The sequence below is a fragment of the Phacochoerus africanus genome, chromosome 1 (assembly GCF_016906955.1).
Source record: "Phacochoerus africanus isolate WHEZ1 chromosome 1, ROS_Pafr_v1, whole genome shotgun sequence".
NCBI classification, from domain to species: Eukaryota; Metazoa; Chordata; class Mammalia; order Artiodactyla; family Suidae; genus Phacochoerus; species Phacochoerus africanus.
In genome coordinates, this window is record NC_062544.1 from 145,703,378 (window position 1) to 145,729,173 (window position 25,796).

The 25,796-nt window shown below is 47.1% G+C and overlaps 1 protein-coding gene across 6 annotated transcripts in view; it reads right to left on the reverse strand.

The window, feature by feature from the left end:
* The window catches only part of SRGAP3 (SLIT-ROBO Rho GTPase activating protein 3), a 271,415-nt gene that overhangs the window by 67,656 nt on the left and 177,963 nt on the right, over nucleotides 1-25,796 (reverse strand). For all 6 annotated transcript variants that reach the window (XR_007134877.1, XM_047779732.1, XM_047779742.1 and 3 more), the window contains exons 5-10: nucleotides 15,848-16,033; nucleotides 11,772-11,900; nucleotides 10,129-10,350; nucleotides 8,244-8,345; nucleotides 6,286-6,483; nucleotides 2,012-2,096 (exon numbers count right to left, since the gene is read on the reverse strand). Coding sequence is in view for 5 of the 6 variants with exons in the window: in XM_047779732.1 (XP_047635688.1) it covers nucleotides 2,012-2,096; nucleotides 6,286-6,483; nucleotides 8,244-8,345; nucleotides 10,129-10,350; nucleotides 11,772-11,900; nucleotides 15,848-16,033 (922 nt within the window). In the remaining variant the exon portion in view is untranslated. The remainder of the gene's footprint in view (nucleotides 1-2,011; nucleotides 2,097-6,285; nucleotides 6,484-8,243; nucleotides 8,346-10,128; nucleotides 10,351-11,771; nucleotides 11,901-15,847; nucleotides 16,034-25,796) is intronic.

Consider the following 25,796-nt stretch of genomic DNA (forward strand, 5'->3'; position numbering starts at 1 on the left):
CTGTACACCTGGGGATTCATTCAGTAGTTCTGAGTAACATGTTACCACTGTTTAATTTTTTATGAATTCATAGGTTGTCTCCCACCTCGACTCTAAGTGCTTTGTGACTGGTAGATGGCTTAATTTCTCTAAGATGGTTCATTCCTCTAAAGCAGGGGCTCAAAAATGCCAAGCACTTGCAGAGCCTGGCAGTCCCCTTGGTAGCTGCTGAGCAAATGGATGTGAGGGACTTGTGTGCCGGGGCACAGCCACTAAGATGTGCACCCACAGAGAAGAGGGTGTGCCAGCGAAGGGCGAGGACACGTTGAGTATGACCAACACTCACAAGCTAGTGACCGCTGGCTCCACAGCCCAGCACAACTCTCATCCTGCCACTCCTCCATCCCCAGAGTGCTCCTGAGTGATCTCTAGGCTGCTGCAGGCTGTCCTCTCAGGATCTACTGCATCATCTCCTTGAAAGGCCCCTTCATCTCTCCCACACTGTCCCATTTCCCAGACCTCATGTTTTCTTTCCTTTCAATGGAACATATCCTTTAGCCAACATCCCTCTCCAAACACAACACAACAATATATCTGAGTGTGGGGCTAACAGTGCTCCAAGCAGAGTCTAGCAGCTTCAGAAGCCCCAGACCAGGTCCTCCCCTCAAAGCCAAGCCTCATACCAGACTCAAGGGTCATGAGGACTTGCTCTAAACCATCCCTGACCTTGGATGGTTTCTAGTTCATGTGTCTGTGACCTTTCCATTCAACATTCATTCAGTGGCTATTAATTGAGTGTTTACTATGAGCCAGGCACTGTTCTAAGCACTGGAGATAAAATGGTGGACAAATTAAGCAATGAAGTTCCTACTCTGGTTGAAGACATGCTGCTGTTGTGGGCAGGGGCATGACCAATGACAACAAGCAGGTAGACAAATAAGACATTGGATGGTTTCATATGGTGAGAAGAGAGATGAAGAAAATCAAACAGAGAAAGAGTTGGAACAGAGGTGGTGATTCTTTGAGGTTGGGTGGCAAGGTGAGTCTTGCTGAGGAGGTGGTATCTGTGCTGATAGCTGAAGGATAAGGAGTCATCCACACAGAGATGTGGGGTAAGGGCATTCCAAGCAGAGGGAACAGCAGATGCAGAGGCCCAGAGGTAAGAATAAGTTGGATGAGTTTTGAGGTGCAGAAAGGAGCTTGGTGTGGCTGGAATACAAGAGGGGAGTGTAAAATGGGTAGATGAGGTCAGGGAAGCAGGCAGAGGTCAAAGGACCTCAGGCCTCATAGGCCATGGGAACAGTAGGGATTTTACTCCAACTGTTGTTGCAAGCCTTTGGGAAGTTTTGTTTTTGTTTATATGGCCACACCTATAGAATATGGAAGTTTCTGCTCTAGGGGTCGAATTGCAGCCACAGCTGCTGGCCTATGCCACAGCCACAGCAATGCAGGATCCAGCCATATCTGTGACCTAAGCCGCAGCTTGCAGCAACACCAGATCTTTAATCCACTGAGCTAAGCCAGGGAACAAACCTGCATCCTCATGGACACTATGTTAGGTTCTTAACCCGCTAAGCCACAACGGGAACTCCCTGGGGAATTTTAAGTGGAAGCCCCAGGTCCCTCAGGAACCAAACCCTGGCTTACACATATGGATTCTTCTTCTTGGACCTAGAATTCTGGCCAGGCACTTCTACAGTACTCCTAGCAAAGAGGATCTGCTAAAAGGCATCAGTGCAGACTCCTGCGCCCTGAATCCCACCCCCTACCTACAGATCTCTTATCACTTCACCTGGGACTCACCCCCACAACCTAAACTAAGATGTGTTTGCCCCATACTTTCTGCAACAAGACCGGACTCCTCAGCATGTGTTCCAGGGCTACTTTTCCAGCCTGTTCATCCTGGTAGGTGGCTCCAGTACCAGGCCTTTTCCATCAAGTGCCCGGAATCTCTACCTGAAACAGCTCGAGGGGCCACACAAAACCCAGATGGGAAGACCATCCCGCTTGCCCACTTCATTGCCCAACTTACCTTCACCCAGAGTCTGTTTGAGTAAGTCATGCTTGGCCTGCAGCTTAGTGATGAGGTTACTGCCATTCACATATTCTTTAAATTTCTGTAAGACACAAGGCACAAGGACGTTACAGATTGCAGGGCCAAGTCCTGCCATCTCTGCCTCCAGAACAGACCTCCGGGGAGGGAGGCCACTCTCAAGGACCCCAGCATGGGAAAGGAGGGTCTCTGCAACTGCTCCATTGGATCTCTCGCTCTGCCAACCTTGGCTGAATACTCCCATAAGGAACTGCATATCAGTCTGGGAACACAAAGAAAGCTCAGGGGACAGGCACAGTGAAAGGTGCTTCTGTCAGGTGAGGACTGCAGGAGTCCAGGCAGAGGGCTTCTTTAGCCATCACAGCTCCATGCTTCTGGGCCAAGAACAATAAAGATGAGACCTGTCCGTGGGGCACTTAGAAAGACAAGAGCATGTCATCAGATCTATCAGAGAGGAGCCTCCGAACAAGTTTGTCTTTTATCTGGCTGTGCTCTGAAGGCAGAACGGCTTTGCAGGCACCTAGAGACATTCCTATTAAAATAACCCAAACTGCATTGGGGGATATTATTTTCTTCTTTTCACAGATGAGAAAGTTGATGCTGGCACAGAGAATGATTTGCCCAAGGTCTCTCGGACCCCAGGCTCCTCTAGTTCAGGGGTCTGACCAAACACAATGCACTTCAGAGCAGTGCCAGGGACTGGGCGCCTGGAACAGAAACACTTCTACCTGCCCCCAGTTCTGCCTGGCCTCATCCACGCCTTTACATGGGTACGCCAATTCTTTCTGGATCCCCGGTGCCTACAGCTATACCTGGCATATAGCAGGTGCTAAGAAATTAGATTGAATCCCTGACCTGGTGGGACTGACACAGCAGTGTAGGGAGAGAGATAATAAACTAGTAAAAAATGTTAAGTAAAATAGACAATTGTCAATGGTGGGGAATGCTTCGGATAAAAACAGGCAGGAATGAGGGTCTGGGCAGACCTCACTGCAAAGTTGCCTTTTGAGCCCAGCCTGAAGGAGGAGAGGAAGGGGACATGTGGCTGCCCAGGGGAGGGAGGGGGGTCTAAGCAGACGAACAAAATAACAGAAGCCCTGAGAATGAAGGCACAGGAACAGATGTGATTGCCCAAATCTGCAGGCTAGTTTCTCACCAAAAATGTTCATTCTATGGAGGCTCAGAGATGCTGCACAGAAGGAAAGATGTGAGCCTCTGTTGCTCAGGATGCCTGACCATCACCACCTTCCTGCTGAACTCAGGTAGGGGGAAAAGGCCTGTGGGGTGGGGCTGACTGTGTCTAGGAAACAGTGAGGTCACCACACCCTGGCCCCAGGGTTTCTGGAGGTTGTGGTGTCCTCTCTCCTCAGCAGTGGTTATTAAGAGTCACTCTCCCTTGCATCTGTAGAGCACGAGACAGCTTTTAAACACATATGTGTGGTCCACTACAATCTCAGACAGCAAATGGGGGGACACCACATCCTCATTCTGCCCAGAAGGAGAAAGAGCTCAGGGCTGCAGCCATTCAGTGTGCGACCTTGGCCAGATTTCTGAACATTTCTGGGCCTTCATACGCTCCTCAGGGTGAAATGACGGTAGACTCTCGGTGCTTCTCCAAGTGTGGTGCAGGGACCAGTGGTCTCCTCCCCAGCTTCGGAGAGTGTGAAAATATAGGTTCCTGCTCTGCAGTACTCCTGGAATACCATGAAACTAACCAGAAGTGCTCACATTTCCAGGGCGCCACCCTGGGGAGGGTAGAAGTCTGGGAACCTATGTTTTCAATAAGCTTTCCACATGACTCAAAAGCACACTTCAGTTTAACAATGACTCACCTAGTGGCTTTCTCTGGATGCTTCCAGTAATATCGCACTTTGACTTTATCTTGTGTTTAAGAATTCACCAAAGGGGAGTTCCCCTTGTGGCTCATCGGTAATGAACCCAACTGATATCCATAAGGATGTGGGTTCAATCCCTAGCCTCACTCAGTGGGTTAAGTATCCAGCATTGCTGTGAGCTGTGGTGTAGGTCACAGACGTAGCTCAGATCCTGCACTGCTGTGGCTCTGGTGTAGGTTGGCAGCTACAGCTCCGATTCGACCCCTAGCCTGGGAACCGCCATATGCTGTACCTACAGCCCTAAAAAATAAAACCAAAAAAAAGAGAGCTGAGGTGTAAGTAGGTATTCTCATGCCTCATGGCCCCAAGCAGTTGAGCTCCCATTGTAACTATGTTTTGGTGGGTAATTCACTGGTCAGTGCAAATTACACCCTGGGGTTCTGGGACTTGTGGACCCTGCCAACTTCTTCCAAGCTTCACCCAGGCTTCACATATGATGCATGAAGGAAAGAATGCCATTGACTTGTACTGATGTTTGCATTAAAAGGCGTACCATGTCCTCAAAAATACCTAGAAAATGTCACAACATCAAGTCATGAGGTGGACTAGCCAACCAGACTGATAATTTGAATATTAAGATGAAAATATAACATCCATGACCCTCATCATGGATGCTATCTTCTACTTTCAAGCAAGCTGAACCCCCTTCTTTGCTTCTGCTGCCAAAATGACTTGATACTCACCCGTACTCCTCACTTATCTTTGTGACCCATAAACTCTCTGCAAACTAGTAGGCCCCTCATGGAGGTGGTAAATCTTGAAATTGGCATGGACTGATTCACTAAGTCTAGCTTTGTTTTCTTTCTTGAAAACAACAAAGCGTAAGAGCGCTGATCAAGGAAATGCAGTATGTGTCAACTATTGGTTTTCCATGGGGAGTTGACAATTTGTCATGAAATGGAGTTGGATGTTAGAATTGGGTGGGTCTGTGGCTGGTTAAATGACCATAATTTAAAAGTGCTGATTAATGGATCTATATCAGCCTAGTGACATGTTTTGAACAACTCTGTCTTTGGCCTTGGCCCTGGCACACCACTCAAGTTTTTTTGTTTTGTTTTGTTTTGTTTTGTTTTTAATTGACAAACTTACTGAATCTGCAGCTGACACAAGGTCTGAAGAGACAGCATATGTGATGAGAAACTGGATCAGGATCATGACAGTCTGGCTGAACCCATCAAGAGGAAATCTAACTGGTGATAAACATAAGACATACCCAGGACATCACCTACAAATCCCATAGGATGAAGGTGACCTGGTTTAACGGCAGTGTGGTTGGAAAAGAGATTTTTTTTCTTTTAAGTAGGACCTTAGGATGCATTAAAAAAAGGAGCATAGCACCTAAAGTGGAGAGAGGCGAAAGTCTGGCCCTGTTCCATGCTGGTCACACCACTGCTGGAAGCCTCACTTTAGAAGAAGTACTGACAAACAGAACAAGTTCAGGAGAGAGGCGCTAGGATACTGAGACTCGACACAAGCTTAAGAGGCTGGATTGAAAGAATTAGATATGGTTAGCCTAGAGAAATAAAAGCCCAGCTCCCTGAAACCTCGCCAAAGACTGTCGAGTAGAATTAGCCTCTCTGCACTGCCCCAGAGAACAGAATCAAGATCACTGACCAGAAATCCTAGTGAGGCAGATTTCCTAAGATAAGAGAGATATGGGGAAAACATTATAATACCTAGAGCCAGCTGCACACCAAGCAAAAGGGTTATTTAGGTAAGGAGGGTGTGCAGAATCTAGATGACTTTGGGGCAGGGAAAGGACTGAATAGGATCAGACATCGGATGGAAGACACAAGGTTGCTTACAACCAGGGCATTCATGTTCACTAAATTCATGTTGAACCGAAGCCCTTACACCCCCCATCCCTGTTCCTCTCTGGCCAAGTGGGGTATAAGTAATCTGAGATGTTACATGAAGGACGGGCAACTCACCAGCAATCTCCAAGGACCACCCAGGGCACAGCCTGTTTGCAGAGCCCATGCCCAAATTTGAGACAACTCAACATGACAACCATTCTCTAAGCTTGGGAGATGTTCCTTGGGGCATGCATGTAATTCTGTTAGCCCCTTTCCTCTCACCCTACTGAACACAACTCTGTTTTGTTTTGTTTTGTTTTTTCTAGAATAAGAAAATTGCAGTAACTATCAATCCATGATTAAGGCTGATGCTCCCTACTGGTAGCTCACTTTCTACATTTCCCAAAGCCAAGCCAAGCAACTTCATCTGAAAAGTGTGTTGGAAGAACTGTAGGTTAACTAACCCCTGTGGTTCCTCTGGCTCCCACTACTTTGGGCTGCTCCCCAAAAATCACAGTGGGTGGGGCACAGACAGCAGGTCCTGGGCCGGGATGCCACTTACTGTAAAGTAAAACATTTCTGTCTCCTGCTGGTTGGCTCTCCTTTTGGCAATGTTGATCTTGCTCATGTAGGTCTCAGAGGCAGCTGACTTCACAGACTCTGTGGACCGACTGTGTTGGAAGGCATCGGAGACATCGAAGTCCTCCACGGTCAGCATGTCCTGTAACGTCTGCATGGTGGCGTCCAGGGTTTTTCTAACCTGGGAAATGCAGCAAGTCAACAAAAATCCTTCAGCCTCAGGATGTCTTTGACAACTCAAAGTCCTTTCCCAACTGTTCCATTACTTCTTCTCCATACAGCCTCTGGGAGGCAGGCAGGACAATGATGCTCATTCCTGTTACACTGATTTGCAAAGTGGGGCCAGTAGCTGGTGGGGGTGAGAAGCCAGATTGCCCACACTAAGTCATGCCATGGGGCTGCTTCTGCTATGAGAACCTTGGAGGATGTTGTGACAAACAAGGAACTCAGGTCTGAGGTTTGTTTCTCTTTATGATTCCATAGCTTCAAACTAGATCCTTCTGGGAGGCAGGTCTCTGGGAAGGAACAACGCTCAAAATGCTCCCCATTCTCTTCATCCAGAGAGGGTGGGGGACAGCAGCCTCAATGAGTGCCCTCCTCAATGTCTGCCACAGAGTCCTCAGAAGCCTGACTGAAAAAGAGCGCCTCGGGGGAGACAGAAGCCGGGACACATGCAATGTAGATGCAGGGCAGGAAGAAAGAAAGAAAACACTCTTTTCATGTCCTCTCTCTTCTCAGGTTTGAAAAACAAATATAGAATGTGCCTGCACATGACCTCCCCCCAGGGACCGCTTTGATCCCTTCATCCTGAGCGACAATCTGGCTCCACCCTTTTTCGAGACACAGAGCAACCGGCCCTCCCTGGCTGGCACAGCCCTCCTGAGTCTGAAGACAGGAACCACCACTCCCCATCTCCAACTGCCACTGCACTTCTCAGGGGTGAGCCTGCCCACGATTTCAGTTGACACCCCCATGTCCTGGTGTCCTCCAGGTGGGTGACGTCCTCCCTGCGGGGCGGGGGGGGGGCACTTAGGCTGGAACAGGAAGTCTCCATGTGGCCTCATAATCTACATTAGAATGGAGCCACCCAGCTGTATTTCCACCTCTGCCACCCTGGTGGGGGTCCTGTGCCACCAGCTTCAGGGGATACGTGCTGGCTCTGGTAAGACAGAAGTTCCTTGGGGCTCAGGATCTATGAAATGGTCAGTGTGCCATGAGCTATTTCATTGTGTGATTTAAAATACCTGTTACTGGAGTTCCCACTGTGGCACAGCAGAAACACATCTGACTAGCATCCATGAGGATGCAGGTTCGATCCCTGGTCTCCATCAGAGGGTCAGAGATCCAGCGTTGTGTGAGCTGTGGTGTAGGTTGCAGATGCAGCTCAGATCCTGTATTGCTGTGGCTGTGGCATAGGCTGGCAGCTGTAGCTCTGCTTTGACCCCTAGCCTGGGAACTTCCATATGCAGCAGGTGCAGCCACAAAGAAAAGCAAAAAAATAAAATAAAAGACCTTTAATATTTTCTGATGATAAAAATAACACAAACTCTGCAGAAAAAAGAGAAAAGCACAAAGAAGAAAACAGAAATCACCTATACTCCCGCAACCCAGTCAAAAGCACTAGCAATATTTAAAAGTATTTCCCATCAGTCTTTTTTCTATGCCTGTGAATAGCACAGAAACATGCAGGCATACTTTAGTTTACCCTGGCTAGGACAGTACTGTACACAGAGTTCTACTTTCTCTTAGCTTTCCCTTAACATCTTATGAGCTTTCCCCACGCCAAAGAAGATTCTTGGTGTGTGTGGTATTGAGGTTTGTACCATGGACAACTTTCAGATGAACCCTAATTTCTTACATGTTCCATGGCAAGAGTGGATGCCTCAGGACCAGCCAGGCCTGTGAAAGGAAATCCCCTCCAGGGCAGAGGGGTTTACTCACCTCCTCATTCTCTATTTTGAGAGTGGCCAGCCTGGACTGCAGCTGGTGGTACCGCATGAGCAGCTCCGTCTGGACGGGCTGCTGGGCGCTGACCTGGCACACCTGCAGAAATGACAGCCATCAGCCCTTGTCACCAGTGCAGAGCCAGGGCAGGGATACCATTACCACTCCCACCCATAGCTGCAGAAATAGGCCTGGAAAGGCCAAGTGACCTCTCCAAGGTCACACAGCTGGTATCTGGGGACCCCAGAGCCAGCAGAAGCCAGGGACCACGCTCTCACACTCTATGCCTATGCCTGTACAGCACGTTTCTACTTGGAGAGTGGACAGAATCTCATTAAGTGAGAGTAACTGGTTAATTTCCAGGCAGGAAGCTGTGGTAAGGAAGCAACTGGCTGAGAGAAGCTGATGGAAAGAACAATGGGGAATTCCCATTGTGGTCAGCAGCAATGAACACAACTAGTATCCATGAGGATGTGGATTCGATCCCTGGCTTTGCTCAGTGGGTTAAGGATCCAGTGTTGCTGTGAGCTGTGGCGTAGGTAGCAGACTTGGCTCAGATCTGGCTTTGCTGTGCCTGTGGTATAGGCCAGCAGCTAGAGCTCCGATTCAACCCCTAGCCTGAGCACCTCCATATGCTGTGTGTGCGGCCCTAAAAAGACAAAAAGAAAGAAAAAGAAAAAGAAAAAAGAAAAGAAAAGAGCAAAGGGTGGGAAAGAGCAAAGTGGGCCCAGCAAGGAGATGCCTGTGGGAAGCATCCATGCAGTGGCGGCAACACTCACAGCCTGTCTTCCTTGATTGGTTGACCAAGAAAGGAGGGGGAGAAGAGAGGAATACAGGGGAATTCTGTTCTCCTCCACCCACACCCACACTCCCAGGCTAGGCTGTCTGGTGTAAGTGAGCTGAGATCATAGGGGATGGCAGGGCTCAGTTATTTACCACTAACAGCCTACCCAAACTCTGCATTCACTTTAAGACGATCCACAGAGCTGAACTTGAGGGCAGATGGAAGGGGCAGGAGCTACCGGGAGGCCCTGCAGAAGTCATGTCTTGTAAATGGAGAAAGTGGGCAGAGCCACTAACATGTCCAGCAAGTGCCACCTTCTGTGGTACCTCCTTGTCCCTCCCTGCTAAGCAGGTGCAGCAGCGACCCAGCTAAGCTCCCCTGGGATGCAGAGGCTGACTCTAGGGTGCAGGGGGTGATGTGTCTGAGTGGAGGTAACAGAGCTTTAAGAAAAAGTTCTGTGCATGTGCTCCTGGGGGTAGAGATGGAGGGGGGAGGCTGATCTGACTTCTGGTGGCTGTCCTCTGTTAGTTCCAGGGACTCGGGCCTGAGCCCTAGAGACAGGGAAGAAAGACAGGGAAAAGTTCAAGGAGATGTTTTCTTAAGAAACTTTGTGTAACTAGTGTGCTGCTTTAGGGCCAATGCCAAGTGCTTTCTCCCACTTTTCTTCCCCAGAACATAGTGAAGGTCTTGAGCGGCACAGGCCCTGAAGGAAATGTGATTGGTTGGGATGCCAAGGGTTCACAGCATTGGAGCACAGGCCAGAGTGGCTATGCTGAGACCCTGCCTTTGTTGGTCTGAGGCTATCACAAGGGACAACGTGAGATGATCATCTCTGTGCAGATGTGGGGCTCTTCCAGGGCCTGTCTAGTCACAACTGGGAGGGATTCTATGCGAAGCTAAGGTCCTGCAGTTCTGCAGGTGGAGGACTTGAGCCACCAAGATTAGGGTATCAGCGATATACTCCTCAGCCGGGAAGCCCAGGCACCAAGAACTTGACACCAAGCCTCTGAGCTGACTTTTTCCTCCCACCGATGCCCTGGGAGCCCATGGGAGACAGGCAGAAGCAGCCTCAAGCAAGGGCTCCTGAGAGAAGCCTACCTCATCACCCATGTGGGGCTGGAACTCAAACTTGAGAGGGGGACAGAAGACCTGGTTGCACATGTCCATGACCGTGTGCTTGTCGCTTCGGGAATCCAGGTTATCCACCGCATTCTCGATGACATCCAGCCCCTCGTGGCGAGAGGTTTCCAGGTTGTACTCAGCTGAGAGGTAGGTCCGGAAGGTGCGGGCCAGACTGGCATGAAAGCCCAAGTCACAGCACTTGGAGAGAAGCACACACAGAAGAGTGCAGTCAGAATGGTGACATGGAGGTAGGCCTGCCACAGTGACATGATTTCCTCCTACTCCACAGCCAGATCTTCCATGCTGGAGGCGCTCGAGCACTCTGGGAGCTTACCACACAGGTCACGGCAAAGTCCGTGGGGGGTGCTGGGGGCTGCAGTCCAGGCAATGGCAGTGCTTCTCTCACCTCCCCAAACTCATCACGTTCTTTCTCACCTCCAGGCCTTCACACATGCATTCTCCCTGCCTGGAGGATTCTCCCTCTCTCCTCCTGCCTAAATACTCTTTGGGTTTCAGTTTAGAGGTCACTTCCTGCAGGGAGCCTTCTCTGATGCTCGCCCACTGAGAGTTTAACGCCAGATGTTTCTCATCCAGGGGTCCACACGTCCCTCCATCTCCCTCACCATAACATCCACCACCTGGCACTGCAATTGCCTGTAACACATCAGGGTTGTGCAGGGTAAGCACCATGAGGACAGATCCACTGGCTCTTGTCCATGGTTACACCTCAAGACTGAGAGCTTGTAGGGACTCCATAAAAATTTGGTAAATGAAAAAATGAAAGGGCTGTGTGAAAAAGAAAGTTGAAAGGTAGGAAATAGGAGGGGGTCTGGCCTCCGGTGTTGTGAAGAAATGAGCAGGGCCAAGCAGCTCTCTCTCCTGGGGTTGGCAATAATGGCATTAATGGATCCCCTCTGCAGCTAAGGGACAAGTGGTGACCCTCTGAATTCCTGACAGGATACACAGGGCCAGAGGAAAAGGATGCATCTGCCTCACAGAAGCTGACAGAGCATCTGCTGGGCCAGATCCCTGTCTGTGTGAAGACATGAGAAGCAGCCCCCGATCCATCACAGATGACATGGAAGCCTGCCTCACAGTGTTCTCTCCCCAGGCCTGGCCATCTCCCCAGTGTGTTTTGCACAGCTAGTACTCAGCAGCCAGTGTTCCATCTTCCTTGTGCTTAAACTGCCTGATTTCTCCCAAGATAACAGCCCCCAAGTAAAACTACCTGTGAATTCTGTCTCATTCATTATTTTCTTCCATATGCATGTGTGTCTGGCCAACCAGACACCGGGGGTGCTGAACAAATAAAGATCTTTACCGCTCTGTGAAGTCCCCCATGTCATGAACTGTGTAAATCACACTTGTGCCCCCAAACCCAGCAAAGGGCCTGGTGTAGAGGAGGATGCTGGGAAAGTGCATGCTGGATTACAACTGCCCGGCCCAAGTGTTCAGGGGCCACCAGAGGCCACCCTCACCCACTGGGTAGAGGCCTCGAGGTGACACTCCTTTCCAAGATCCCAAATGCTTCTTGCCCTTCCCTGATCAGGGCTCCATTAAGGACAAGGGACAGCCCTCCCTGGACTGATGACTCGTGCCCAGACTCCCCAGGAGCTCACATCGATGAGGTCGGAGACATCATGGATGTAGTATTTGCTTATAGCTGCGTTGGTGGCTGCCAGATTCAGCAAGTAATCATTCCGGGCCTTGGTGCATTTCAGCTTGTTCTCAGAATACTTTGCCTGCCTCTGGAGGAAGGAAAGAGTAGATGTAAGACCCGAGCCACTGATGGGAAGGATTTAGGATTTTCTTTATGCTCACCGCCTGCACCCAATCCCTTGCACAGCCCTGGAATGCCTTACTCCATGTGTCAGGTGAGGAAGATCTGGACCCTGGATTCAAAAAGCTCACCTTAAAGGGCACCCATGAAGCCAGCGACAGCACTGTTGGGTAAGCAGCAGACTTTTCCTGATGTCAGCCAGAGGAGAGTGTAAATGAGACCTCGGAGGCCCTACCCAACAGCCCCCCCCCCCACCGAAAGCCCATCCAACCTGGCTCTTCTTCCATGTTCCCATCATCACCTCCTCTGTCCATCCTCTAGAGGCCATATCCATTCCTGCCTCGAGACTTCAGCCTCATTCCTTCAGCCTGGCAGGCCATCCTTCCAGGTCCCCGTGTGGCTGCTTACCATGGTCACATAGTCGAGTGGGCCTCTGACGACAATCTTGCCTAAAGTGTGTCCCCAGCATCTCCGCTGTCTCTTCCCACACTCTATCCTGCCCTACATTTCCCACTTATTTAATCTTTATTCAATTTTTAGTGAACATTTTCATCTTTATTTGAATTTTTATTTTAGAGCAGCTTTTGCTTCACAGCAAGATTGAGAGGAAGGTACAGAGATTTCCTGCATACCCTCCTTTTCCCACAGGGTACATTTTTTACAACTGATGGACCTATATTGACACACTACTGTCACCCAGAAGCCACGGTTTAGTTCAGGGTTCATGCTTGGTGTTGTATATTCTGTGGGTTTGAACAAAGGTATAATGGCATGTGTCCATCATTACAGTATCAGACAGAGCAGTTCCCCAGCCCTAAAAATTCTCTGACCCCCTCCCTCCCACCTAAACTTTAGTAGCCACTGATCTTTTTATTGTTCCACAGTTTGCCTTTTTGGGACTGTCATATAGTTGGAGTCATACAGTATGTAGCCCTTTCAGATTGGTTTCTTTTACTTTGTAACATGTATTTAAGGTCCCTCCATATCTCTCCATGGCTTGATAGCTCCTTTTTTTTTTTTCCTAGCACAGAATAACCTTCCATTGTCTAGATGTACCAGTTACTTATCCCTCCACCTACTGAAGGACATCGGGGTTCCTCAATTTTATTTCATAATCACTTTTCACTAGCCAAAATTATATTTTTACCCCTTAGCTTACTTGCTGATTTTCAGTGTCCCCTGCTAGAAAGTAAGCTCTTATGAAGTTAAGGACTTGATGGGCCTGTTCATGGCCAGGTCTACAACCCCCGGAATAGTCCCTGCATGGGCAGCATGAAATGATTTTCACTGAATGTCTGACATGAGGGGTGGTGAGAAGGGGGTGGGGCAGCCCGAGTGCAGTCTTGCCCAGGAGTTGGGCCGCCTCCCTGGGAAGCTGCTTCTGTTCTGGGCCATCCTGGGCAGGAAGCAGTAAAGAGTCCATACGTTGGAAAGCGGTTCTCCTCCCCTTTCAGATGCATCACACTGCTGAGTAGAAAAACAGCTCTCCTTAAAGAAACAGGGTTTCCTCCTTCACCTCAGCACTCTCAACCTTCCTTACTCCAGATCGAGTTCTCCAGCTGTTCAGTAGAGGTGCCCCCACGGTCAGCCTTTCAATGCTCTTCGGACACCTCTTCTGACCTTTTGCCAGGATCCACTTATTCTGGGAATTTCTAGTAACAAACTTCTAGCACTTCCATCCTGGACCAGCCACACTCCCAACCTCCACGGAGAGTTTTCATATGCCTGGCCCATTTCCAGGGGGTATATGACCCTGAGACCATTTCCAGGTCTTCATGGATTCATAAAATGTTATCCCTGGAAAGGATTTTAAAGATATCCTAGTTTAATTCATCCATTTTACACATGAGGAAATGAAAATTGAAGAGAAGTGGGTTGTCCATGCCAAATGGCTAACTAGCACACAACGCTCAACTCAAAATTTGTCTCCAGACTCCCCTGCCAGAGCTTTCTCTAGCCATCTATATATCGTCCTATGTTGTAGTTCTGAAATTTCCTGCCTGCTTCTTTTATTTTTAAATTTATTTTTAATATATTCACAGAGTTGTAAAACTATCACCACTATCTAGATTTAAAATATTTTCATTGCCCCCAAAGGAGCCTTGTACCCATTAGCAGTCACTTTCTATTCTCTACTGCCCCAATTCCCAACACCCAATAATATACTTTCTGTATCTATGGATTTTTCTGGACATTTCATATAAATGGAATCATATACTATGGGGTCTTTTGTGACTGGTCTCTTTCACTTAGCATTCTGTTTTCAAGGGTCATCCATGCTGCAGTATATTCATTCCTTTTCATGGCTGAATATTCCATTACAGGGATTTAACACATTTTATTCATTCATTCATTCATTGGATGATGGACATTTATTTATTTGGGTTGTTTCTACCCTTTGGCTATTATGCATAATGCTGCTATGAACATTCATGTGCAAGTTTTTGTATGAACATATTTTTTGTTTATCTTGGGTAGACATCTAAGAGTAGATCAGCTGAGTCATATGGTAATTCTGTGTTTAACATTTTGAGGAACTGTCCGACTAGTCCTCCAAAGTGGCTGCACCATTTTTACATTTCCCCCCAACAATGTATAAGGGTTCCAACTTCTCTACCTCCTCACCAATACTTATTATCTGCCTTTTTTATTTTAGCCATCCTGGTGGGTGTGAAGTGGTACCTCACTGTGGTTTTGATTTGCATTTCCTTAATGACTAAGGGTGCTGAGCATCTTTTCACTTATTGGCCACTCATATATGTTCTCTGGAGAAATGTCTATTCGAATCCTTTGCCCATTTTTAAAACTGAGTCTCTGCCTGGTTATTGGGGAGCATATTTTTCTTTGCCTTTGGAATTACCCTGAAATTTTATTCTATTTGTCTCTGGTTACTTTTGTAACTTCCCCAGGCCCTGTTGGGTTTTGTTCCCACTCAATCTCCTACAATTTTTAAGAATGGTAGGATCATATGATCACAGAATTAGTCTCAGAGAAGACCAAATAAATCACTGATGCAATGTTTGGCAAATAGAAAGAGTTCAGAAGATGTTTGCTACGGCATGGGATGAATGAATGAAGAGAATTCAACAAGAAAATTATAATCTTTTAAGAAGAATAGAATCTGAAAAGTAACCTAGTCTCGGATGAAAAAAAACAGCATGTTACAATACCTCTCTAAATACCTTGGCCATGACAGACATCATTAATTGATCGATCACAGCACAGTCTTTAACCAAAGCCTGGAGAGGGCTCACAATCCTCAACGTAGAGCCTTGGGCAGCCGCTACCAACTGATCAGAGCTGACATTAGAGAACAGATTTGTTTGCCATTGCTGTCAGATTTTAAAACTGAAGTTCAGAGATTTGTTGTAAATATAGCTTCTTCAAAACCCAGCCTGTCTGACTCCGAAACTAGCACTTTCACTATGCCCTACTGAAGCACTTTTCCAGCACCAGCACACAAAGATTCTAAGTGGGCTGGCTTGGGCTTGGCAGCAACAATTTCAGAATGGTTCTTTACCTGGTGCCCAGGTGCTACTTGGTAGCCCAGTGCTGTTCCCTCTTGTTGAGACATGCTAAGTGTCAATCAACTCCCCAGCCACCAAACTGACCTCCAGGGAAGGCCCCACCTCCATGAACATGCTTGCTGACATGGGTCTCAACAAAGTTCAGCTCTCTTGGCAGCTATGCACCTCTTCCCGCTGTTGACCCTGGCCCAAAGCCTAACAAGTGCTAGCAGAGGCATAGCCAGCCCTGTCTCCAGCATGACACTAACCTCCAGGAGAGCAGAGGCTGGCAGCAGGATTTTACCTCAGCCCCTCAGGGTGCAGAGAGGGAGGCCGAGGTTGTGGGGAGCCTGGCCCTCTCTGTTTTGCCCCACCCTGACACCTCCCGCTGGCAGGGGCCTTCACTCGCCTTCTCCTTCATCTTTTCAATCTTTTTCACGGAGCTGCGGCGCTGAGGCCGGTCCTCATGCCGGAGCAGGTTCATGCTGAGGTCTCCTGACTTGTTGAACTGCTTCTCCTCCTGTTTCTCGGCCTCCTTCAGCTTGCTCTCCGCACTGATGCTCTCTGCGTGGTACATGTGGTAGGTTTTCATGACCTGGGGACACGCGAGCATGGGGAAACAACAAGCTATTACGGCTCTTGTGCTGCCAGCCCCCTTCCAAGTTCTGTGCCCCGTCAGCTCCATCCCTGCCCTCCTCCCCTAGCTCTTTACTTTTGCACAAACTGTCTGAGAAAAGGAGGAGCATAATCATAGCAGTTTCATCACCATCACCATCATCATCATCACCATTATTAAATCCTTACTAAGTGCCCAGAATGGACCAGCAAAGAGGAAATTTAAAAGGGCACCCACAGCCCCCAGAACCTGTGGGTCCTCAGAGGTGACATGGCGAGCATGGCCTTCCTCAGCTGCCCTCTCCAGCCCTGCCAGCTATGACTCCTGCATCCCTCTTCCTCCCCATAGTGTCATTGGAAGAGGCCCTCCTCCTGGGGATTTCCATGGGAACATCCTTCTTACTCACACACAGATCATTTTCTTAGCTGTTTCCTTAAGTAAAATTGGCCTGTAAATGGCTCTGTTCCCAAAAGGAGTATTATTGAATAACCTAATACATATTCTATGCTCTCAGAAATAAACTCATCCTTGGCTATAAAATGAATTCCTGTAAAGCAAATTGGACTTTACTATTCTACTTCCATTTTAAGCATTGAATATGATTATAATAAGGGAATTTTTGAGTCAGAAGAAATCCTAGACATAATCTAATCCAATGACCAAATTTTACAGATAGGGAAACTAAAGCCCAGAAGGACTAAATGGCTTATCCAAGATCATAAAGCATTATCAGTATAGTTCCCAGACTTTACATCCATGTGTCATCAACTCAATCAAGATATAAATCACTCCCATCACACCAAAAGGATCTTTCGTGCCCCTTTCCAGTTGATCTGCCCTCCTTGCCCAGCCCCAGGCAATCACCAATTTGCTTTCTGTCACTGTCAGTTGGTTTTGCATGTTCTAGAACTTCACATACATGAAGCTGTAAAGTATAATAAACTCTTTTGGGGGAGTTCCCACCGTGGTGCAGCGGAAACAAATCTGGCTAGGAACCATGAGGTTGCAGGTCCAATCCCTGGCCTTGCTCAGTGGGTTAAGGGTCTGACATTGCCATGACCTGTGGTGTGGGGCAGACGCAGCTTGGATCTGGCGTAGGCCGGCAGCAACAGCTCCGGTTACACCCCTAGCCTGGGAACCTCCATATGCTGTGGGTGTGGCCCTAAAAGGACAAAAGACAAAAATAACAACAAACCCACAACTCTTTTATGTCTACCCTTGTTCATTCAGCATAATTTGTTTTTGAGATTCTCCCGTGTTGTTGCATGCAGTAGTTCTTTATTATTGCTGAGTAGTATTCCCTTATATGCCTATACCACAATTTGTTTATCTGTTCATATGTTGATAGTTATTTCGGTTGTTTATAGATTCGGGCTATTATGAATAAAGCTGCTAAGAATGTCCACATACAGGAGTTCTCATCGTGGAATCCATTCTCAGTGGAATCCATGAGGACACAGGTTCCATCCCTGGCCTTGCTCATTGGGTTGGGAATCCTGCCATGAGCTGTGAGGTAGATCACAGACTCGGCTCATATCTGGCCTAGCTGTGGTATAGGCCAGCAGCTACAGCTCTGATTCGACCCCTAGCCTGGGAACCTCCGTATGCCATGAGTGAAGCCTTTAAAAAAATAGACAAAAAAAAAAAAAGAATGTTCTTGTACAATTCTTTATGTGGACTTATGTTTTCACTGCTCCTGGATAAATATCTAGGAGTAGAATGGAGGGTCCACAGTAAATGCATATCTAACCCCATTAGAAACCTGGTCTCAGACTTTTAATTCACCACTTATTCTGTCCTATGGTACTGTTTCTTAATTCATTACCATTTGCTCAGCACACGTGACTATTTTTGGCAGCCTGAGAGCAAGTTGGGCCAGTCCCATACCAACAGTATTCTATCTCCCAGTCTCCAACTAGAAGTACATTTTCCCTTTGCAATGTCAAGTTTATGATCATTTTTCTATACTAAGAAATTTCTGAAATTCATGGCTCCTGAGCCTTGCTGGTTCTCTTCTACTGTTGTTTGGATGACTACAACAGCTACTAGAGCACAGGCTTCCTCCTGGGGATGGGATGTGCTTCTGCCTAACCAGGCCCTTTAAGTCAAGGAACTCAGGATGAATTACTGGTCAACATTACAACCTTATTCCTTCTCATGTGAAATGAGTTTATCAGAATGAGGAATTCCTCTGTGACTCTTATCATGAAATCACAGCACTGATCTGTTGTTTAGGAAGCTCTTTGTCATATGTCAAGAGTCAGTGGGGCAACATTTATTGCAGAGCATGTCGGGTAAGAATAAGAACTCTAGCCCAAATGTCTGGGCTGAATCCTGATGCTGCCACTTACCAGATGTGTCCTTGGCCAAGTCACACAACCCCTCTGACTTCTCCCTCATCTATAAAATGGGGATAATACTGGCACCTACCCCATGGATTTGTTGTGAGGACTAAATGAATTAGTTTTTATAAGGTGCTGAGAGCAATACCAACCACACAGAGAAGAGCCCTGTTAAGCATTAGCGGCTACTATCACCACCACCATCAACAATCCTGATTTGGTCTGAGAGTTTGAAAATCTTGAACTTACCCACTTGACCTCAGGAAAATCCTCACAAACTCTAGATAACATTAGCTAATGTGAAAAAAAATATATCCTAGACCACATTTCTCCCTTCATCCTGAACACCTCCCCAAATTTCAAAACAATAAATGAAAACATGCAATCAACTTTCCTTGTGGGTCTTGGTGGAAAGAATTCTCTGCATCCCACCTATTTTTGCTCATTTGCAGTTGCCCTAAAGCCACCAGCCATTCTTGCTGATTTCATCCACTCCTTTTGCCAGTTCCCCTAAGCTTATTTCCAAACAACTCCATGGGCCAGAAAGTATGCCTGATCAATGTGTTCTCGACATCTAGTGGTCAAAGCAAATGACTGCAGGTTTACAGGTAACCAAAGCAGCCACCTACTCTCCCAGAACATAACGTGGCTCCCAGAACATAACGTGGCTAAGAGTTTGGAGGGCCTGCTGAAGTGTGTCTCTGGCCCCTAACCCATTCTTGAACTTTTCCTCTAACCCTCCACATTCACAGACACCTTGGCTTCTCTGCTCCTTCACTGTGCAGTTCTGAACTTCTGAACTCCATATCCTTTCTGGGTCAATGATTCTGGCTAAATTCTTTTTTTTTTTTTTTTTTTTTTTGGTATTTCAGCTGCTGAGGTTGCTTATCTCACCACTAATTTATCATGTGCATTGGGTATTTCAGAGGAAGAGAGAGCGTTTCCATTCACACCTTGATCTTCCTGTCTGATCATCCCATGCAAGCATCCAACCACTTGCTCAAGGTCAGCACCCCAGCTGGGTGTTCTCAGTCTCCCACATTTTCCTTTGCTCACTTTTCTACTCTTCTTGAACCACAGAGTACCCTTCCCATCCTCCATCAGGCCAGACTTCCCAGTACAGTCTCTGATGCTTGGAGAACCCTGAAAACCCTGGGCCCAAACTCTATGTGATCCAATTGGCAATTCCTGATCCCAAGAATAATGGTGAACTTGATCACCCAGGGTGACTGACATCAGACAGCTGCCACGAAAGAGTTTGCTTGGGGACCTCTCAGAAATGAGTTTAATGATTTATGTTTAGAATTCTCTAGATATTTCTTTTAATTACCTAAAACATGGATTTCAGCATGAAAGGCCCATAGCTCAATATCTAGAACAGTATGCTCAATACTGCCAGTCCAAGAGGTGTTAAATAATACAAAACATCATCTATTACTTCAGAGCTTGCAAACCTTTTTTAAAAAAAAAATTTACTATAGTTGATTTACAATGTTCTGTCAATTTCTGCTGTAAAAGCAAAGTGACCTAGTTGTACATTTATATTATCCCCAAGGAGCATTTCAACTAACCCTTACTCCAATCTTGGGAGGCAGCATGAGAACAATAACAACAGCAGCTAACACTTACTGAGCACTTATAACATGCCAGGTCTAGCACTAAGCACATCACATATGAACTCACTTATTTCTCACAAAAACTCTGTGAGGTAGATGCTAGATCATCCCCACTTTGCCATGAGGAAACCATGACACAGGGATGAAAGGACCCTTCACCCCACAGGAACTTGGGAGACCCAGTTTTGAGGGTTGGCCCTCCCACGATTTGCTGGGTGATGATGGCAGAGATTGTCCTCTCTGGCCACCTGGCAAGGACCAGAGAAGGGTGGCTGGGAGGGAGGTCCAGTCATCGTGACTATAGAGTTCTGGGCTGACAGCAGTAGGGGGCTGGGAAGGGAGCAGAGGTGGATGCAGAAGTTCATTTGAGCCAAGTCACTGGGATCTCTGGAGGGGCCCTCGGAGACACCCACCCAGTTCAGCTGGGAGTTCACTTCCCAGCCCTCAGACCCCATCAGGGAGGACCTCCCACAACAAGTCTAACACAGGCTGAGAAGCACCAGGTAGGGGCCTATAGGTGAAGACCACTGTTCTTGGACTTAAATCAGTTTCATAGGTTCTCAGAGACCCTCTAGAAACCTTGGTGTATTAACCTGTCATTGAAGGAAGCTGAGGCCCAGAAATTGCAAGCATGTGGCCAAAGTCACAGCACGCCAGAAAAATGGGCCTTCCAAGCTGCCGACACTGCATTTTCTGGTAATCATGCTGCCTTTGCCATATATATGCTGCCTTTTCCATCCCCCCACCCCACCAAATCATCAGATCTTGAAAGATGGAAGATGCTATGTGCACAGCTCTTCAGCTCTGCATTCAAATGCAAAATAAGGCCATGGTAATCTGAAAGTAGACAGTATTAATAAAGGAACATGCTGGGGCAGGATAAGGATCAGTTTTTTGAAAACAGGTTCTCAACAATGCAGTCTATGTATGCTTCCTCTACCCCACAGGCAGGGCCATCTGCAGGTCACACAGAGTTTGCATGGGGTGAGACCTGGGGCCAGTGCATGCCAAAACATCCTTGAAGGAAAAGAGAAGTACCCAATTTTCACCCTGACCACCCACACTGTGTGTGGCCTACGGTCTCTGTAGAACTTAGAGTCTAAAGTCCACAAGGGAAAGGAGCTCATTCATGATTGTATTCTTTGAATTAGAACAGAGACAGGTACCCAACAAGTATCAATATATATTTGCATATGTTTGTTCATAAATGAATGAATGACAGCTGGCTGGATGACTGGCTGTATAAATGTGTGGGTGGGCAGGTGGATGAATGGATGGATGAAATGATGGATAGATAAACAGATAAAAAGGTGGGTGGGTGGGTAGATGGATGAGAGGGTAGAGGTAGGATAAAATAGGGAAGGTACAGTTCCTCTGCCTTTGATCTGGAGAAGGTATTCAAGGGTAGGGGAATGGCTACTTTCAGTCATTAACTATTATTCAACAGTTCATTATGTGCTAGAGACTGCACTAGAAACTTACTAGGAAATACTGCAACGTAGAAGACAGATATAGTCTCTGTCCTCACAGAATATATACTCTAGTGGGGACACAGATGATTGTGCAGGGTGTGATAAGTGCAATGAGCAGGAGAGTACAGGGTGCTAGAGGAAGCGATACCTAAACTGAACCTTGAAGGAAGAATAGCTTTTAGCTTGGTAGATATGGCGCAGGGTGCGGGCAGTGTATTCCCACAAAGGGAGTAGTGTCAGCATTAAGCCCAGTAGAAGCATGAGCCAACTAAATTTGAGGAACAGCTTACAGGTAGAAGAACATCAGGTGTTTGTTTAAAAACTGGAGCCACTTTCTTCTCCTCCCCCGGATCTTCCCCCTCAAGGAACATCTATTTCTCTCTACCCAGGATCATCCAGTCCTCCTTCTTCTGTAAAGGCTTCCTGATTTTCTTTGAGGAAATCCTCCAAATTTCCCTACACTATTCTGAGTCCACATGGTTCAAAAGAAACCCACACTACCCTCCAATCCCTGGGTGTGGGCTGGAGACTCGGGCCTGACGGATCAGTAAACAGTATGTTAATCTGGCCACAGTGCCTGGGACTCCGGCCAGGCCAATTAGAGACAGCCCTGGGGCTTCGCTGGAAACACTGGGAGGGAGGGTTCGCATTCCACTAGGGGGCGCTGAGCAAGACAGGAAGTGAGCTTAGGTGGCAGGGAATGGACCATCTTTGTCACTGCTGGGGAGAAGTCAGGGACAGAGGGAGATAGGGAAGGAGGGAGAAAAGTGAGGGAGGGAATAAGGAAAAAGAGAGGATGTGTAGTTCTACTGCCTTTGATCTGGTGAGTGTATTGGGCAGGGGCAACTGCACCTTAACTTATTAAATATTTATTGAACGGCTTATTATGTGCCAGGTACTACAAAAAGGCTGGAAATACTACTGCCTTCGGAATAATGGTGAGAGAAACAATAAAACAAATGTGTCAGCCTCTAAGACTCAATAAATTGCCATTTTTCCATATGCCAGGTCGTTGTGGATTCCAGTCTCTTGCTACTGAATGAGTCCCAAGAAGGCAGACTTCCTTCTCTACTAGCCTCCCCACTACTCATATAAGTCCTGGTCCCGGCGGGCCAGACTTAGTGCATGACTCACAAACAAATACTGATTGGCTGAACAGGGGCTCCTCATCCCATACCCCAGCTTCTGGCTTTTCTGTGGCCATGGGTGCTGTTCCCTCTGCCTCCCCCTCCACCCAGGAAAGTCCACTGTCATTCAGCTCCAAATCCAAGGCCATCTCTTTCTGCTGACACTGTATGCATAACCCCACTAAGACACTTGTCACATGTTGTAGCCAAGTATCCTCTGCACACACTGATGATCAGGAAATATCTAGTGAGTGAGTAAAGGAATGTCTTTGTGAGAGGGCTGAGAAGGGTGAGGGAACTCTCGTTCCCCACCTTGTTCTTCTTAGGACCACAGCCATCCCTAGAGGAAACTGGCCTTACACCCTGACCAGGAGGTGGTGGCAGTCCTTCTCACCCAGAGTTGGTCTTCCTCCCAGGGCAGCATGGCATAAAGAGAAAGGCTTGAGAGGAGCCTCCAAGTTCCTTGAGCTTTGTGCCTTCATCCTGCTGATGGGGCTACTGAGGATCAGAGCCCAACTAACTTGCTCTGGGTTGGTGATTCCAAAAGTGTATGAAGGGAACTGCTGTGTTAGCAAGGTGATTTCAGGTGTTATAGATGTGTTATGAACCTTTTTTGATTCTCTTGGAAGAATTAGGAGGGAAAAAACATCAGTCAGGTACTCTCATGTCTACTGTCTGCTTTGAAGGCACCAGCAAGAATTAACATTGTTTCATCTTCATTTAACTTATGGGACCCTTCTGTTTATACAAAATTGTTTTTCATTTGCTAATGTGAAGTATCATTTCCTTCCAAAATAAATATATGTAAGCGGTTTATATATGTGTTTATACAAATAGTCAAATGTATTTATATAAGTACTTTTTTGGAGTAGACTTGAAGCAGGCCCTGCCACTCCCCAGCTGGGGGGACCTTGTGTTGGCTACCCTACCTCTCTGTGCCTCAGACTTCTCATCCCTAAAATTCAATAAGTGACAGGGCCTTGAATCCAGGTCCATTTGACTCTAAAACCTGTGCACTTTCTAGTACACAAGGCTGTTTATCCACTAATTAATTAGGACAGAGAGAGTTTTTAAAAATATACAAGCCAATTTAAAGAAAATTATTAAGTGGCAGAGGGCCCAAATGCATGAGCAAACAACAGTGGTTGTACCTCAGTGATGACAGATGTCAGTCCAGGAAGACATATGTGGGCTGGGCTAGAGCTGGGGCCAGAACCCAGGCTGCTGAGTCCCAGTCTCAGGCTCTCTCCACCACCCACATTCCTGAGAGTGGTCATCAGGAGGGAGATATCTTTGCAAAAATTTGTCAGGGGAGCTCAGCGTTAATTTTTATACCCTTGAGCTCAGTGCACAATCAAATCACAGCTCAGGTAGGAAAAAGGTAGAGCCCATGCATTACTCTAATTAGTGTCTACCTGTCACCAGCTTTGGTGTGGACACTCCAAGTCTCAGGGTCCGCTAGCAGTGCTGGGCTTAGAAAGTAGGCCAGTAGCCCTGCCTGGGAGAACCTGGAGCAGGAATACTGAGCACAGGGGAGGGCCAGGTGGGGAATGCTACAATGCTATCAGTTCAAAGCATAGCAGGTGCATTTCAGGATCTAGAACCATATTGAAAATCTGAATGTATTTTTTAGCTGAACAATGAAAACAGAGTGGGTTTTTTGTTGTTGTTTTGCCTCTTCTAGAAAGGCTGACACCCTGGCCCACACTCTCACCTTCAGCCCTTTTTTTCCTCCCAGGCCAATACGTGATAATCAAGAGATATAGTGTATCAGGCTGATGAGGGTTCAGGGGAAAAGAGGTGAAGTGTGATGTGTAGGGTGTGTGTGTGTGTGTGTGTGTGTGTGCACATATGAGTGCATGTGCACTTGCGTATTTTAGAAAGACAAGCACCTCCAGGCAATGAGGTCTGGGCAGAGGGAAGCCCTGTTGAGTGAAGGAATGAATGAACCAATGAATCACAGAACAAACGAACTAACAAAATGCCCAGCCCTCAATCATCTCTGTATCCTTCCTGGTGCCACATGGAGACCAGCCTTTTCCCTAAAGTGGGGAGTAGGTGGCCTTGAGCATTCATCTCTATCTTCATCATGCCCAGTTCCATCTCCTCTATAAAACACTAAAAGAAAAAAAAAGTGGGGCTTATTGGATAATCCTTTCTCTGCATTATTTCCTCCTCAGTCCCTGTGGTCATAACTCTGGGGCTGGTGGAAGAAGGAACATCCAAAAGCTCAGTAACCAGAAGTGCTCAAAAGAAATCCCTGGTAATGAGGCATGGGATTGGGGTCCAGAGGGCCAGCAGCAACTGGGTGCTGTGGAAGACTGTTTGTAAATATGGCCACAGTGACCTCCCTGTGGCCTCAGGTATGCCCCCTTACATTGTCACTTCGTAAGCAGTTTACTTCTCCATCCCTCTGGGCATGGCTGTGGACTTGATTTGGACAATAAGATAATAGCAAATCTGATACAAAGAGAAACTTGAAAAGTGCTTGCCCATTGGGGTTTTCCCACTTTGGGCTCTTTTTTCAATTGGCTAGGAAACTGTAGCCATGTCAGTGGCCCAAGTGGAACCCAGCCCAAATCACCAACCCATAGAATCAGGAGCAAATAAAATGGTTGTCATTTTCAGCCACTGAGTTTTGGCATAATTTGTTACACAGCAATTGATAACCGATATATAGGCCTTAAGTAAGGCTTTACTTCTTTGTGACTAACTTTCTTTTTCTGTAAAATGTATGTTCATTAAATATGTGTAAAATGTCTAATACAGCATGAGATACATTTTGGCCACAGTTGCTATTATTATCCTTGTTTAAACAATAAGGAAAATAGGGTCCAAGGAAAACATTTCACTTGGCCAGGCTGAGGACTGCACATACCCGTCACATACTAGGCTCTGTCTTAGGCAGCTGCATCATCAGTTCACAAGTTTCTTCTTGTCTCCCTGTGCAGATTCTAAACTACTTGTAGGCAAAGCCAGTTTCTCTCATTTATCCATAGATCCCTCCCTCTATCCTTCAACAAGTACCCCGGGAACAGCAAGGATGTACAAGACACTTCAAAGACCAACTCCTGAAATGTTCACAGCCTGCCACTAGGCCTCCTGTGGTGCCAAGTCCACAAAAGCCCCAAACGTCTGAATTCAAATGAGCTTCTGGGCAACTACTGAAACTCATTACCGTCAAC